Consider the following 16,959-nt stretch of genomic DNA (forward strand, 5'->3'; position numbering starts at 1 on the left):
ACTTAACAGAAGGGATGTAGGTGTAATAACGACACAAACCTCAGGAATATAATGTTATTAGCATAAAGCAAGGTACTGAAAAAATTTAACTTCCAACTGTCAAGAATTTAAAGGGGAGCTGTACCTTGATGCTGCTGCTGCATGTAGGGATGGCAATTTTAATTTTCTCCATTCTCGATGGGGAACGGGATCTGTTCCTCACACTTGGGCGCCTCACATGCACATCCACCGTGCATTAGGAACATTTCTTGTAAAAAATAACTTATAAGTACAGGAGTTGCTCCCGATGCACAGTAGATGTGCATGTGAAGCGCGCGTGAGGCGCCCTATGTAAGGATCAGATCCGGTCTCCCCCGACAGGGATCTGACTCTTCGATATGATGGGATTGGAGATGAGAACTGTTTTGGCGGAGTAAGAACGAAAATTAATAGGAATCCCCAATCAAGATTGGGGTTGGGGTCGAAGTCAAGGTTAGGGATGGGGATTGAAGTCCCTATCCCGCCCTAACCCTTTATATATATATATATATATTTAAATATCATATATATATATATATCAAAACATATTTAAAACATTATTTATAATTTAAAATTTTTATTTATTTTAAATAAATTTATTTTTTTTAAATACTATTATCTATAACAATTTCGAAGATTCGGGTCCCATGGGGAATCCATGAGGACGAATTTTATCCCCTTCCTAGCTGCATGCTGCTGTCTCTGCCCAGTTTCGAAGATTTCTTTAGCTGCGCGCCTTGTACCCAAAAAAACCATACAAGAAAAAAAAAAAAAAGAAAGAAAGAAAGAAAAAGTATACATCAGCATTCAGCAGAGCTTCTCTCCCACGCGCAGGCGCACGCGGAAAAGGATGGCTCATATCTACCCAAAACCAACCTCTTTTTCACAGTCGGCTCAGCTGGTCACAAATCCATTATTCAACCCAAAAGGGCCAAAACAAAGTGCGACTCGATAGATAAAATCCCACGAAATAGCCGATTAAGGAGAAATTTTGGAACAACAAACAGTAAATAAACTCTGAAACACAAAAACATTTGCAGCTTTTCGCTTAGATGCCTCGGGAAATTGCTACTATGGTTTCACTAGACTGGCTCGGATCACTTCATGAGTCATGAATCATCATCACCTAGCTACATTCATACACACATATTCAATTAAAAAGCAAAAGAGAACAGAAAGAAACACCACAAAGGCTTGCTTATTGTGCTCGGAATTTAATTAAAAGATAAAAAGTACATCACCCAAGCCACAAAAGGAGAAGCATGATTTGGTCAAATTTGCACCCCCAAAAAAAATCAAGAAAATATAAACAGAAGATCAACACTTTGTATTGATGGTTAATGGATGAACGACTAATAAAAAAAAATAGAAAAGAAAATCAAATTCACATGCCTTGAGAGTTAGAGACCCGATTCCTGAGTTACACTAAAGAACGTAAATTCACAGGCCCTGACTCCTGAGTTCTCCCCGTCGTCCATGGCAAGCCGACGTTAACTGAAGAATGAAACTGAAAATCCGTATGGGCATCTGACGAAAAATCTGGAGATTTATTACCCTTCTTGGACCAAAGCCAGATCTTGGAAACAGAGAAGCTCTCCCCTCTGCTCCAACTGCTTAGCTTCTTTCCCTCAACGTCCCCATCAACCGAAGAATTTCCATTCTGTCCTCCTCTCCCTTTCACAGGCTTCACACGCCCGGCGTCATTTCTTTCGGGAAACAAGGTCACTTGCAGGTTGGAATCGCCAACAACATACTGAAATGAACCCATGGAGTAGCATCTCCTCGCATCCAAATTACTACTACTGGTCTCTCCTTCTCCCCTTTCTCCTCCGTTCATGTTTCTAAACTTCCCAAGTGTCACAGGGAAAACCCTCTTTTCAGTAGCAATCTCCTCCGTTTCTACTACTGTTTTCTGACTAGAAGCAACCCCACACTCTCCATCGCCCGGATGCCCACCCTCCTCCCTTGATTCGTCAAAATCAAAAACTGGGTTTTCAATGGAAAGGCTAGGGCTGAAAATGGTTCCTCTACAGAGAGGGCATGTTGAATTTGAGAGGAGCCATGTGTCTATACAGTTAATATGAAAAGCATGGCTACACATCGGAAGTAATCTGAGCTTGTCTTGTTCTGAAAATTCACAGAGACAAACTGCACAATCGAACGGCTCTTTGAGACCCATTATTTCTTTGTAGAGGAAGACGGGGAGAGCATCTATGAAAGCTTGATCTAGACCAGAGTCATGTAGATGGAACAGCTGTTGCAACTGTCTTTGGAGAGCATCGGATCCAGACATTTCTGGGTATTGGTTTGACTGTGATGTGGACGAGGAAGACGGTTGCTTTATGAGGAATCTGACAAGCAGGTGGAGTAGACCAGAGATGAAAAAAATAACAGCTAGAATGACTATAATGAAAAGAATAGCAGGGCTGATTCTGCTGCCAGATGATGATGGGGTCGACTCTTTCTGATAATTATTACTGTAAGGAGACGAGAAGGAAGAAGAGGAAGAAAGAGCAGGAGAAAGCAGTGGAGAGACGGGAGGTGGGTGGGCCAATAGACCCTCTTTTTCCTGCACTTGAAGCCGAATCCAAGACATTTTGGTAGATGGTTAGCTTCAAAAAACCATCTTTATTCTCAGCTTCCCGAGATCAAATACAAAAGTGCTGGTAGCTAGACCCCAAAAATTCATCTTATTCCTTGCCTTGTAATAAAAAAGAGTCGTATCTTTCCGATGTGAACAAGCCGAAGCACCGTTTCTTTTTTCAGACAAAACCCAATTCGTTTTATAAGATGTCTTGGCCAAAATACCAACTTTTTCTTAGATTTGAGATAAAAAGCCAATTGCTTGGAATGTAGAAAAATAGCTTTTCCCTTTGCTTGGTTGCAGAGTTGCAGTTGCTTCGGCTAAACCCAAGTTATTTATTGTGAAAGAGAAGGGAAGAGTGTACTTAGGAGAGTTAAGGTTGCAGCTTACCTACCTCAGATTTGGAGAGAGCCCGCCTTTAATGGAACCCATTTCATTTGTTTGGATGCTCTTGTCCTAGCGTTACAGCAGCAGAAACCCTAAGCAGACGGGTTGCTTCTGGAAGGGTTTTTATAAAACTGGAATGGAAAGGTAGGTTGGTTGAAGTCTGGTATAGACTTTGGTAGTAGCTTCGAAAGGGAAAGGGAACAGAAGGGGGAAGCCAAAAAGAGAAACAAGGGTTGTTCGTGTCATTCCATAGACCGACTAGTGAGTAGTGACCACACACAAGGGTGAAGGGTGTTTTGGTAAATTAAATTCTGAGGGAAGCAAATCATCCAGAGTCCAGACAAGGAGTTAGGACGACTTAAGAGGTTGGTTGGTTTGTGTTTAGCAGCAATCTAATCACAAGGCTTATTTGATAAACAGGACCAATCAGGGAAAATAAACCTGATAAAATCTAGATAATGAATGGCACTTATGGGCGGGCCCAAACCTATGGATCGGTTAGAATCCTTCGGTACTGAATATTTAGAACTAAAAATGGTACAGGCGCAAATATTTGATTAAATAGTTTTGCACTGAATCAATTCCAAAAGTTGAGAGAACTAACCACCCATTTGCAATTTTGCAGTACCTCCTCCACTAGGGTCAATTGACTTGCTTTCCAGATTCAGACGATTCATTTCCTCGTCGCCATGATTGTAGGTTGTGCCTTGTAAGGATGAAAATGAAACTTGTTATTGCTCTCCTTTTGATAATTTGAGCGAGGTTTAAATGAACATGAAGTACACAACCGAAGAAAAGAAAGGGAAAGAATTATATTTAAATGCTTTTGTTGTCATATACTTCTAAGCACAATTACTTGTTCCTCACTTTATCATCGCAATTGGTGGAAATTAGATTAATTATGTTGCTTAGTTTTATCATTTCTCTTTGTCATGACTCATGACACCATCATGACCATTGTATGATATAGATTTTGAGGGTGATGCTGTCACGGAAGAAATAAAATTTGATCAATCAGTGGTTGGCAACAGAAAAAATGTTATGAACGGATCAACTGGTTGGCCGGGGGATTGTCCATGATGACCATTTTATCCCTTCACAACTGTTTTTCTTGCCAAACAAGGTGCACGATGGTTCCCAAATTTTTTATTTTTTATTTTTCTGAAGTTCAGATCTTTGGGTTTAAAACCTTGCTTAGGCTCCATTTGTTTACAGTTAAATTTTGAATTGGTGTAAATGCATGAGAATATAAATGGGCTTAGTGTAAATTTTGATTTACTTTTTGTTACAGGTTTGACTTCTTTTTGTTTTTTGTTTGTTTGTTTGTTTTGTGAAGAGTAAAATGACAGGTAAAAGATTTGGTCCCCACTTTATGTTAACGAGGATGAAAGGAGAGAGAAATTTTGGTTTTTGGGAGGAGTAAAATAGGAAGCCAAATGACATCCCAACTTTACACAATAGTCCATAATACTTGAAAGTAGGGATGTTCATAAAAAGTCGAAAAAACCAAAATGAACTGAGTAAATGGAATAAAAAATGTGATATAAAGAACCGAAACGGTCAAAAATGAAACCGATCGACTGGAGGTACCAGTTTAGAGAAATGCTAAAACCGGTAAAACCAGGTTGATATCCGAAAATTGTCTATAATTTGATTGACCAAATCGAAATCGTGAGTGCCCCTACTTGAGAGAGAGAATCAAAGTGGTGCAAATTCAACAAAGTACAAAATTTGCATCAGGTAGGAGAGTGAATCATGGAAACAAACAAACAATCATATAACAAAATGCAAAATTTAGGTTGGGTTCAGATTTGTATTACAAACAAACAAACCATAAGTTTGGTGTGAATTTCATATAATAAGCTAACTAGGGAAGACTTGTGTCTATGTTCATGAACCAACAGAAGTATTAGTGGGCCGGGCCGGGCCGGGGCAAGGAAATGTTGGTTGATGAAGACTTTTAGATATCAGTTGTGCCAATATACTTTAATGAACGATGGGTTGCTTGGACTTACGAAGCTAAGCTGGACAGACGAATATCGGTCCAAGAAGACCAGCTATAAATTATGTCTATGACCTATTGACCTTTGTGGGTTGTTTGGAATTAGGAATCATTGATTGATTCTATTTGATTTTCTTCTGGTCAATTAGGGCATGGCATTGATGAAAAGCAAAAGCCAATATTACAAGGCGACCAGATAAGATTGTTTCTCCAAGGAATGACTGACAGCCTCCTTAATTACTTTATACCTCTAAACTACCTCTTGTCAAACACATTTATAGGTTAACTACATAACTACCTTCCATTAAGTCATTCTTTCATAACGAAAGTACCTAATTCTAACTTTTAAACGGTAAAAGTGACTTGGACCAATAGGTTAGTTTTTTGAACAATTTTTTTACATGACCAAATTGCCTTTGTCATTGGCATCCTCTAAATTGATTCGCTATAAGGTTGTGATTTATTTGATAAATAAACAAACGAGAAAGAGTAAGTCGAGGAGGGAATGTTGTAAAAATTCCTAAGACTCGGTTTGGAAAGAATACAAATACAATTATATACAATACAAGTATATATAAAATAATATAAAATAAGGTTTTGTGCGCACTCTGCATACTTGTATTTGTAGTCCTTCCAAATGGAGCTAAGAACTTTCCTTCAACTTTCTTTATCTAATTTTCTATCAAACCAAATTCAGCATAGAAACCCAACACCGACTCAATAAAATGCCAGGGGATTGACCCATTGACATTGATGCAGTATTAAAACATTAGTGTAGATAGCTTTTTCTTTTCTGTTTGTTTTTCTGGGTTATGGAGATATATAGAAGAAAGACTCCAAAACAGAATTACCACCACACAAACATCCAGGGAGGGCTATCTAAGTACCTAACACGATCATTCTAATATATATATGTGCCATTGTGCCAAGCTAATACTTTCCAGCTTTATGGTTTCTTCTCAAAGTTATTTATCTTTTTCTGGTTTTCTCTCAGAAGCATTAATAATTTTTTCTGATATTTTGAATTTTTTAATTCTAAAATTGAAAAAATAACTCAAGTACTAGCCAATATAATCACCTTTATTAAGAATTTTAACACTCCTTAACCCACCATTAACTCTCTCTTTCTCTCTCTCTCTCTCTCTCTCCTCTTTCCCATTAACTCTTTTAATTATCTCTCCTCAATTATTATGCCATTAATTCTCTCCTTCAATAACTAATGTCACTAATTATCTCTCATCTCCATTATTCTATTAATTTTCACAAAATTCGTTAACTTTATCAACATCTCTATTCACTTCAATTTAACTATATATATATATATCAGATATATTTAAATTAAATTGTAATTATTAGTAAAGATTAATTATATTGAAATTGAGATATTCAATGATATATTGTTACGCTAAACAATGTACTTCCATTTAAAATTATAGTCCATTTATATTCCATTTGAAAATAATAAAAAATAATGAGCCATAATAAGAATAATTTAGTAAATTATTTAAATAAAATAAAATAAAATAATTATTAATTGTTGTTATTGATAAAAATAATTTCATTAATATAATAAAAAATAATTTAATTAATACAAGAAATAATTAATTTACTAATATCAATTTAAAATTAATATAAAATTAATACAGATTTATAGATCGATTTCACTGTTGCTATGGCCATTTTTACTATTATCCCCAATACCATTTATCCCTCGCTGAACAAGAGACTATGGGGATATCATCGATTTTGAAGGTGATGCTGTCACGAAAGAAATAAAATTTGATCAATCAGTTGTTGGCAACAGAAAATGTTATGAACGGATCAACTGGTTGGCCAGGGGATTGTCCATGACCATGAGCTTGAGCCCATATCTGTGGTTCCCCAGGCCCCAACCATTTTATCCCTTCACAACTGTTTTTCTTGCCAAAAAAGGTGCACGATATTTCCCTATTTTGATTTTTTTTCCTGAAGTTCAGATCTTTGGATTCCAATGGAAGAAATTTTCAAAATTTAAAACCTTTCTTAGGCCCCATTTGTTTACAGTTAAAATTTTGATTTACTTTTTGTTACGGGTTTGACTTCCTTTTGTTTTTCTGTTTGTTTTATGAAGAGTAAAATGACAGGTAAAAGATTTGGTCCCCACTTTCTGTGAAAGAGAATGAAAGGAGGAAAAGTTTGGTTTTTGGGAAGAGTAAAATAGGAGGAATTTAAATGACATGGACCCCACTTTACACAACAGTTCATGCTTGAGAGTAGTAAATTGAACAAAAAATGCGATATATATATATATATATATATATATATTATATGTCACATATTATCTATATATTATAAATATATATATATATATATGCATTATGTATAAATATATACATATTATATTTATAATCATCTATTTATATATAATATAATATATATATATATATATATTTATAATATATTATATTTTTTACAATATATATTATAAATATAAAAAACCAAAAAACCGGAACAGTCAAAAACTGAAATTGATCAACTGGAGGTACTGGTTTGGAGAAATGTAAAAACCGGTAAAACCAAGTTGATTTTAAAAAATTATCCATAAGTTGATTGACCAAACTATAAACACCCCTACTTGAGAGAGGACCAAAGTGGTGCAAATTCGACAAAAGTACAAAATTAATATCAAATAGGAGTGTGAATCATGATAACAAACAAACAATCATATAAATACCCGAACAGAATGCAAAATTTTGGTTGGGTTCATATTTGTATTGCAAACAAACCAACCTCAAGTTTGGTGTGAATTTCATATAATAAGCTAACTAGGGAGGACTTGTGTCCATGTTCATGAACCAATAGAAGTATTAGTGGGCCGGGGCAAGGAAATGTTGGTTGATGAAGACTTTTAGATATTAGCTGTGCCAATATCTTTTAATGGGTTGACCTTTGTCGGTTGTTTGGAATTAGGAATCATTGCTTGATTCTGTTTAATTTTCTTTTGCTCAATTAGGGCATAGCATAGATAAAAAGTGATGACGCCCGATCTGACGTTATCTGTTGGTAAACAGCTTGGATGTCATACTGAGCAGGTGGCTTGGTCGAGTTGTAAGAGAAGAGTTATTAGAGTGTTCGGTTTGCTATATTCAAGGTGGGTAATCCGATGTTTAAATTAGCGAATTTGATGTATAGAATAGAAAGCGAGAGAGTTAGAAGATTTTGACAGCTAAGTCACATGTATCTCGTGAGGTTAAAGGAGAGGTCTTTATATAGGCTAACAGCCATGAGCTTCACGCAGCACGTCTGAGATATCTGGGAGGACATGGCTCCCTGGTCCACCATCCTGGTAGGTAGTTTCAAACACGGAGTAGGCTTTTGTATGAAGTGATAAGGCCTAATCTGATTTCCTCTGGAGTGGACGTTCCGGGAGCTGACTGCCAGAGGACTCGGGAGTGATAAGGTGCATGTAGAGGAAGTTGACAAACACATCGCGTAGGTCGCCACCTGGACCTCAATCAGGTCGACGAGTCCTTGGGGGAGGTCGTCCCTCACGCCGAGGTCCTCTGGACCGATATTGATGAAGTACGAAAGGTCGGCCCTGGATGAGGTGCTGCTAGCCGCTCTTCCAAGGTGCCCAATTTGTATACAAGGTGATTGGATTGATTCTGGGAAGTGCCTCCTTGACTTAGCAAGATTCATGATTGTCCACGTGGTGCTGAGGTGTCATACAATGAGGACGGATGCCACATGTTGCTGGGTCACTGGAGGATCAAATCACCCCTCATCAAAAAGCAAAAGTAAATTATTTGTCAAAGACCCAAAGGCTGTGTTTGATTGCAATACAAATAAATATTCAGTGATACAAAACCATGGTTGTGCAAATTATTCAGGTGTAAATTCTAACCTATTTTTGTTTCAAATTTTAACTTATATGGTTTGATTACAGTGCAAATGAAGTAAATTAAGACATAAAACATAATAAAGTAAAATCCAAAACAAAATTAAGCAAGAAATTGCATTTTTTATATTCACACTCCCATACATTTTACTAGTGCAAATAAAATTACATTGCAACCAAACACAGCCAAAGGGAACAAGAAAGTTTCTCCAAGGAATGACTGCTCTTGCCACCAATGAAACTGTATGATCTCTCTCTCTCAACTGCATTTGTGCATATACAGCCTCCTTACTTTATACCTCTAAACTACCTTTTGTCAAACACATTTATAGGTTAACTACATAACTACCATTCATCAAGTCATTCTTTCATAACGAAAGTGCCTAATTCTAACTTTTAAACATTAAAAGTGACTTGGACCAATAAGTTAATTTTTTGAACAATTTTTTTTTATATGACCAAAATGCGTTTGTCATTGGCATCCTCTAAATTGATTCGCTATAAGGTTGTGTACTTGTGTTTCATTTGATAAATAAACAAAAGAGAAAGAGTAAACCGAGGGAATGTTGTAAAATTCCTAAGCCTAAGGGTAAAATATAAAAACCTCCTCTGAACTCCCCTCCCCCCCACCCATATATGAGCAAGCTTCTATTGCTTAAGGTACACTGAACAAAACAGAGGACCAAAAAAGTACAAAAATTACCTTCTATAAGCCACTGGAACAATCCCAGCTCTGTACTGAGCAATGCGTTGGAAGACAGGCTGAGAGAGATCAAAATGGTGCTGGGGAGGGTTACACCAACCCCCTGCATTGTTATGAAGGGCATTGTTGGGTGGGCAGAAATTAGTTGTTGTGACGACAATGAAGCCAGGCAGGCACCACTTTGGGTCGTTCACACACCTAATCTCAAAACAAGCCCCACAGCTCAGGCCATTGTTGAACAGAGCGGTACTCAGAGCTGCAGTATTAGTCCCGTAACCCTGGCTGTAGAGGTTTCCATAGCCGCAAGCCCCGCCTGCAAAGAGGAAAAACAACAATCATAAGAGAATGCCGAAATAGCTAGTTTGCTAGCTAAGGTACGCCTTGGGTTCTTTATATAAACGAAAAAAAAGAGAGGAACACACAGCGAAAAGAAGGGAGGTATTGCCGTGTGAAAAGAATGTCCCTTCTCTCTCTCTCATTCTTCAATCTTCATCAATGACATCTCTGTGTCTGGTGTGGAAGCCTCAGTCAGAGACAAGAAGAAGAAAAAGGGAGAGCAAGAGGAGACGTAGAGATGCCATTGATGAAGATTGAAGAATGAAAGAGAGAGAGAGAGAAAGGGGTAGAGATGCCATTGATGAAGATCGGAGAATGAAAGAGAGAGAGAGAGAGAAAGGGGAATGATGAATCGTGCTATTCCCTATTGGTGAGGAGAGAGAGAGAATAAGAGGGAAATTAAAGTAGAGGGAAGGTTGGAGGGGGGAGTGCACCGCCATTCTGTCATTTTGCCTCGTGATGAAGATGAACAGAGTTCATGAAAGGATAAAATAGGTATTTTAAAAAAATGATAATCTCTTTAACCTTTTGGATCGTGGTCATTGATGAAAAAAAGGTATTTGTTAATTTTGTAAAAAATAGAGGGGAGGTTTTTGTTAAGATAAAACTATAGAGAAAGTTTATACCCTAAACAAAAATATGTATAATATAAATATAATAAAATAATATAAAATACAAAATTTTGCACTCTGTATTTATACTCTTTTCAAATGGAGCCTAAGAACTTTCTCTCAACTTTATCTAATTTTCTATCAAATCAAATTCAGCAAAAAAACCCAACACCAACCCAATAAAATGACAGTGGATTGACTCATTGACATTGATAGATAGATTTTTTCTTTTTGTTTGTTTTTCTGGGTTATTGAGATAGAAGAAAGACTCCAAAACAAAATTACCACCACGCTGACGTCAAAAAGAAGCAACCATCATTAGCGGTGCAATTTGGGCGGGCCCAGCCTGAGACTGATTTGGCCCAACCCGGAATTCTACACGGATTGGACTTGGATTTTTGATCCTCAGGCTGCATTCGGGCCCAAGAAAGTTTTTTTTTTTAATTTTTTGGGCTAGGCTAGGCTTGGGCCTAGCCCTTAGGCAATAATCAGGTTAAATCCAAAGATGATAATTCTCCGGTCACAGTTGCAGGTAACTGCATCGACTGTTTACAAAATGGTTTCTTTTTGGTGATTCTGTATGCTTTGTTGTGTGCTACTTATTTTTCATCCATCACAGTTGCATTAAATGGAACCCTTGCTTTTATCCTTTTATTTATTATATTTTTTTGGCGAGTGTTCTTCCAGTTTTTCCCCTTTGTTATTATTTTTTTTTTCTTTTTGAAGGAAATGGTTCTGCTGCTAAATATGAAAATTTGTTATTTGTCTGAGGGACTGAGGGTATGGGTTCCGTTTCGTTTTGTAGTAGCCAGATCTTGAATTTGTTGGCTGGTTTTGGTTTGGTTTGATTTACAACTGAAGTCTGGGAGATTTTACCAATATAGGTGGATTTTTGATTTTGGTCAATGGAAGAGACAGAGTTGCAGATGTTGCAGCGGTTCTAACTTGTACACCCGTCAGTTCAGGATACAAGATCTATTTTTGTGGAATACCGTAACTGAAGTGAAAGCAAATATTCTCTTTTCTATTTTTTGTGGGAAAACCAGATATAGTTGTGACAGAGCAATTACTTCTATGACATAGCAATCAATCAAATCAAATATTAGTTTTAGAGAAAATAAAAAAGATATAAAGGAACTAACACACCTATTTGTTCAAATGTAGGAAGTACTGTTGCGGATCAGACCAATACAGAATGGGAGGCAATCACTTTTGAGGAAACTCTTTCTTATCAAGAGTAGATATAGTATGACGCTCTCACTTGAGTTAAGGTACTCCACCAGGTAAGATTGCTCTCATACCATTGAAAACACCTAACAAGATGGAGTTGATGATGATAAAAGGCTCGGATTGCGACATCTGTTGGTGGTTTATGATACAAGACCTTGTACCATTCAACAGCACCAATATAATTGATTTGCAGAGAGAGAAAAAATATATTTCACTTGTGCAATTTCTCCAATTCTTCATTCCTTTTTATAGTGCATGACGAATTTGTACATTGGAAACATCTTGAATATAGATAACCACTTTTGCTTTTAAACCTGCCACTTATCCTCACTCTTAGTTGGGCTCTAATCAGGACATAGAATGGGGATTAAAGCCTATTTTTCTAAATCACTCTTGCCAAGTACTCTATTCCTAACGTCGATAAACTTAACCCAATAAATGTATACATGTGAAAATGTATAAAAGGCTTATTTAAAAAAACATTTTATTTATATAAAAATAAAATATAATATAATAAAATAAAAGAAAAGTGATATTGTGAATCACATTGTACACCAAAGCTAAATCAATGAGGGCCATAGGCCACTCCAATCCAACAGGTTCTTCGGTCCTGAGAAGTTTGAGTCGTTGAAAGGACATAATCCTTCGATGGTATATGGGAGTATGGGACATGATAAGCGGTAGTATCAACGATGGTGAGCATCAGGTTTATATGGTCAGCTGGAATGATCATTTCTTCAATTTGAAGATTGAATCCAATGCCTGTTATATAATTGATACTTTGGGAGAACGAGAACGACTGTTCGAGGGGTGCAGGGGGCGTATCGGACATGTTGATATTTTGAACCTGACCCGATTACTGATCTGAAGACTGTTTATTCAAACAAAACGACGTTCTTTGTCTCCTAACGGGGCCCATCACTCTCTAATCCCATCATCAAGACTCGAGTGAGGATTGACCGATTGAGGAGGGAGAATAATGTTTCTGTGTTGCGAGTTCTATCTTCCTCAAGTAAGTAGGTCTCGCCAAAGCGTGGAAAATGACGAAAGTGCCAGCAGCAGCCAACGGGACACGCAACGCAACCGCAAGCACTTCCGGGCAACGGGCAGCAACAAACGGCGTTGCTCTCGATTCACTGAAGCCGTCGACGGCTCTGACGGATAAACAATCATTCGCTATACAGTAATGAACAGTTAATTTACAGTGAATTCTAAATAGCGATAGGGCATCCCTTAATATATATATATATATATATATATATATATGTAAGATCAGTAAAGGCTCGCAAGGCAGAACAGAATCGTGACCGGGAGGCGAGATGGCTTCTTTGGCCGAAGAGTTGAGGAGGATGAGATGGTCTCTCCAAGGAATGACAGCACTCGTCACCGGAGGAACCCGAGGAATTGGGTCTCTCTCTAGATCTCTCTCTAATAGTTTGTTCACGACTCACTCTGTGAATTTATGTAACGGCGGCATGTGTTTTTCATCATCTTTTCAGGCGTTCAATCGTGGAAGACCTTACTCGCTTTGGAGCCTCTGTACATACTTCCGGGCAACGGGCAGCAATAAACGGCGTTGCTCTCGATTCACTGAAGCCGTCGACGGCTCTGACGGATAAACAATCATTCGCTATACAGTAATGAACAGTTAATTTACAGTGAATTCTAAATAGCGATAGGGCATCCCTTAATATATATATATATATATATATATGTAAGATCAGTAAAGGCTCGCAAGGCAGAACAGAATCGTGACCGGGAGGCGAGATGGCTTCTTTGGCCGAAGAGTTGAGGAGGATGAGATGGTCTCTCCAAGGAATGACAGCACTCGTCACCGGAGGAACCCGAGGAATTGGGTCTCTCTCTAGATCTCTCTCTAATAGTTTGTTCACGACTCACTCTGTGAATTTATGTAACGGCGGCATGTGTTTTTCATCATCTTTTCAGGCGTTCAATCGTGGAAGACCTTACTCGCTTTGGAGCATCTGTACATACTTGTTGTCGGAATGAAACTGATCTCAACCAGGCCTTAATCGAGTGGAGTAAATCGGGTCTCCAAGTCACTGGCTCAGTCTGCGATGTATCAGTTCAACTTCAGCGGGAAAAGCTCATGGAGGAAGTTTCCTCACTGTTCAAAGGGAAGCTTAACATCTTAGTGAGTATAGTCGTCTTCTTGTATAATTTCACTGGATTTCGAAAGATGTATGGTTTCTATCTCATCTCAATCTATTTTGACCCACCCTTTTCTGTTGTCCTGTCCTCCTTGCAACATCTTCTTCTCCATTTCTAGCTTTGTCTTTCAGTTTTATATCTTCCTTGCTTAATCAATTTCAGACTTTAGCTTCATTAACCAACAACAGTTTTCTTCCATACAAGAATGCGGTTTAATGCCAGGCTGCTCTGTCCCAGGTAAACAATGTAGGAGTAAACATTGGCAAGCCAACCGTGGAGCAGACTGCAGAAGATTTCTCCGTGGCGATGACTACCAACTTCGAATCTGCTTATAATTTCTGCCAACTGGCATATCCCCTTTTAAAAAATTCAGGTCAGGGAAGCATCATCTTCATCTCCTCTGTCACCGGTGAGACAGTTATTAAATCAAGCAGTCTTTATTCAGCTACTAAAGGTGCCTAGTTCTTCCAGAAAATTAGAACCTTGTCAATAGTTCTGCAGCTTTTACTTCTCAGAATTTGAAAAGCAAAATGTTCACAATAATACAATTCATAATTTCTGTGCACCATCAGCTGCATTGAATCAGACCACCAAGTATTTGGCATGTGAATGGGCGAAAGACAATATAAGGGTAAATTGCATTGCACCTGGGATTACCAGAACATCCATGCTGGGAAAATGGGTAAAAGACGATTTTCAGCCTAGTAGCTCTGCGGATGAACGTATGACAATCTCCTTGGTGGATAAAGTAAGATTCGCCTCTGTTTTTCTTTTCTTTTTCTCATTCAGGATCTCATGTGCAATTCAGAACCTAATTTTGCATCTAGTGAGTTAAAAAAAAATACTAAAATAGTGTGTTTATAAATAAATAGTTCATAAATCCTAATGCTTTTACATTAACTATTTCTTCAGGTTCTTGAAAATAACAAAACATTCGCAGATGTGCTCTCCAGAATTCCTCTTCAGCGGATTGCAGAGCCTGATGACATTTCACCACTAGTCACATTCCTTTGCCTACCGGCTGCTTCATACATCACTGGACAAATTATTTGTGTTGATGGAGGATGGATCATCAACTGTTTCTACCCGTTGAATGATTAAAGACTAACCAGTGGTTAGGCTTCGCAATGTTTCTTCTCTTCTTCTGTATTAGCAAATAAAATCCATAAAATAAAACTTCCCTGATCTTTCTGGGTTTGCATTTGTAATCTCATTTTCTTGTCTAAAAGCTTCAACTTGAAAGTTTTATATCTACTCATAGAATAAATTGATGGGAACATTGGATTTGTTGTAATTGGTCTTACATTTGAAAATTAAGAATGTGATTTGTGGTCTAATTCTAATACCAATAGATTAGTTTGTGTTAGCAAGATGCCTCCAACAGCTTCAACCATTTGGAAATAGAATTACTTCTATTCTATCTTCACTCCGGGGGACAGAGGCACAGAGCAGAGTCCCACTTACGCGCGACGCAGGTTTGAATATTTTATCCCTTACCTCCATTTTCAGAGGGGTGCCGAATTTCACTTTAATGGCTGCGTATGTGAGAATATAGCTTCTCATCACCCGCGAGTTTTACATAAACTAAAATACCGGGAACATCTATTGTGTTCATAAAACAAAAATGATTCAATGAATTTAAGCCAATCGTGACAACGATTTCTTACCTACTTTACTCAAATTCCCATTCTTCGTTTTAAACGATTTAAATCTTTTCGATTCAACCCGCTCAAACCACCTATTTTATTAAGTTTATGGGTTGTGACTGATGGATGGTCCAATATGACGCCTGAATTTAGTTCCGTGTACGTTTGATGATAGGTATTTATTAGAAAGTTGTCATGTCATTGTCAAAGTAGTATTTTTTATTTGATTTATGTGGATAAGCGTTTATCAATTATTTTTCTCAGTTTTGAAGATAAATCAAATATAAACATTTATTTAATAAATGGAAACTATAACAAATACATAAAACAATGTGACAGATGTTTGGTTAAGGGTATTTAACGGAATCAGAATGGGCTGTTCCAATTCGAATTGTTTGATTGAGCAAATTCAGAGTTCCATTCCTATTCTTGTGGGAATGATATTTGATAAAATGGCCATTCCCTATCCATTCCTTGGGAATGAAATCCCCATTCCTGCCACATAACAATTAATCAATGTGTTTGTAGAAGCTATGGAACAGTCTGGAAGCCTTCTATGTTGTTGGTACAACAATTAATCAGTTTTCGTCATATAAACTAGTGTCAATTTAGTAGTAAGTTGAAAACATACCTCCCAGCCAATCAGGGCAACTCTTAGGGACCATTCTCTGATTCTAATTATTTAGTTGGGTGGAACTGGAACCTCCTCCTTATTCTTGGTGGAATGACATTTCGATGGTCATTCCCTTCCCCAATGAAAATCCATTCCATCCAATTCTGTTTTCGATTCAGATTTCAAACTGAACCAAATGGGTCCAGGGAAAAGATCATTCCAATTCCAATTGTAAACCAAACGGGCCCTTACTTTTTATGGACACCCTCAAAGTAACCAATGACTTGAAATCTGGAAGGGTTTTAGTCTTCGTTTAAATATCTCCTCAGGACGACATCACGGCATCCACCTTTAGGACGTCCAATAAAATTACCATAATGCCCATCCAGCCTTGTCTAAGGCCATGAAAAACTTCATCTCATTCATTCATTTTATATATCTTAAATTTGTAGACTCTTTACTTGGATGTCAATGGATCAGGTTCGACCCAGCAAACACAATGGACCTGAATCGATTAGGTTAGTTCTGGTTCCAAAATGTGATACCAATGAATCAGTTTCGGTTTTTGATATATTGTCCCGACTATCATTACTTTAAAATTGATTTTACCCATTCCAAACTAACTCCAGACCCGATTCAAATATGTATAATATTTTCAGAACCGATCAATTAAGTTATGAGTCTAAAATTAAAGACTCTAACGGGTCTGATTCGGTTTCAATTCCTGAATATTTCTTGCCAAGCCGATTCTGGTACAAGGGATGCAAAAAATGCTGGAAA

General features: G+C 37.5%; 2 protein-coding genes across 2 annotated transcripts; one reads left to right on the forward strand and one right to left on the reverse strand.

Moving 5' to 3' along the window:
• Positions 1–880: 880 nt before the first annotated feature.
• Positions 881–3,423, reverse strand: LOC104607912 (RING-H2 finger protein ATL46). The gene is made up of 2 exons (XM_010273687.3): positions 1,411–3,423; positions 881–1,148 (listed from the first exon to the last, which is right to left on the reverse strand). Exon 1 carries the CDS (start codon positions 2,612–2,614, stop codon positions 1,439–1,441), a length of 1,176 nt encoding a protein of 391 aa, XP_010271989.1. The 5' UTR covers positions 2,615–3,423; the 3' UTR covers positions 881–1,148; positions 1,411–1,438.
• Positions 3,424–13,016: 9,593 nt separating this feature from the next.
• Positions 13,017–15,214, forward strand: LOC104607913 (tropinone reductase homolog At5g06060-like). The gene is made up of 6 exons (XM_088903946.1): positions 13,017–13,156; positions 13,248–13,604; positions 13,696–13,903; positions 14,158–14,374; positions 14,493–14,668; positions 14,833–15,214. The coding sequence occupies exons 2-6, from the start codon at positions 13,516–13,518 to the stop codon at positions 15,019–15,021; spliced, it is 879 nt and encodes a 292-aa protein (XP_088760072.1). The 5' UTR covers positions 13,017–13,156; positions 13,248–13,515; the 3' UTR covers positions 15,022–15,214.
• Positions 15,215–16,959: the final 1,745 nt, after the last annotated feature.

Source organism: Nelumbo nucifera, chromosome 4 (genome assembly GCF_055504915.1).
Source record: "Nelumbo nucifera cultivar China Antique chromosome 4, China Antique-T2T, whole genome shotgun sequence".
Lineage (NCBI taxonomy): Eukaryota > Viridiplantae > Streptophyta > Magnoliopsida > Proteales > Nelumbonaceae > Nelumbo > Nelumbo nucifera.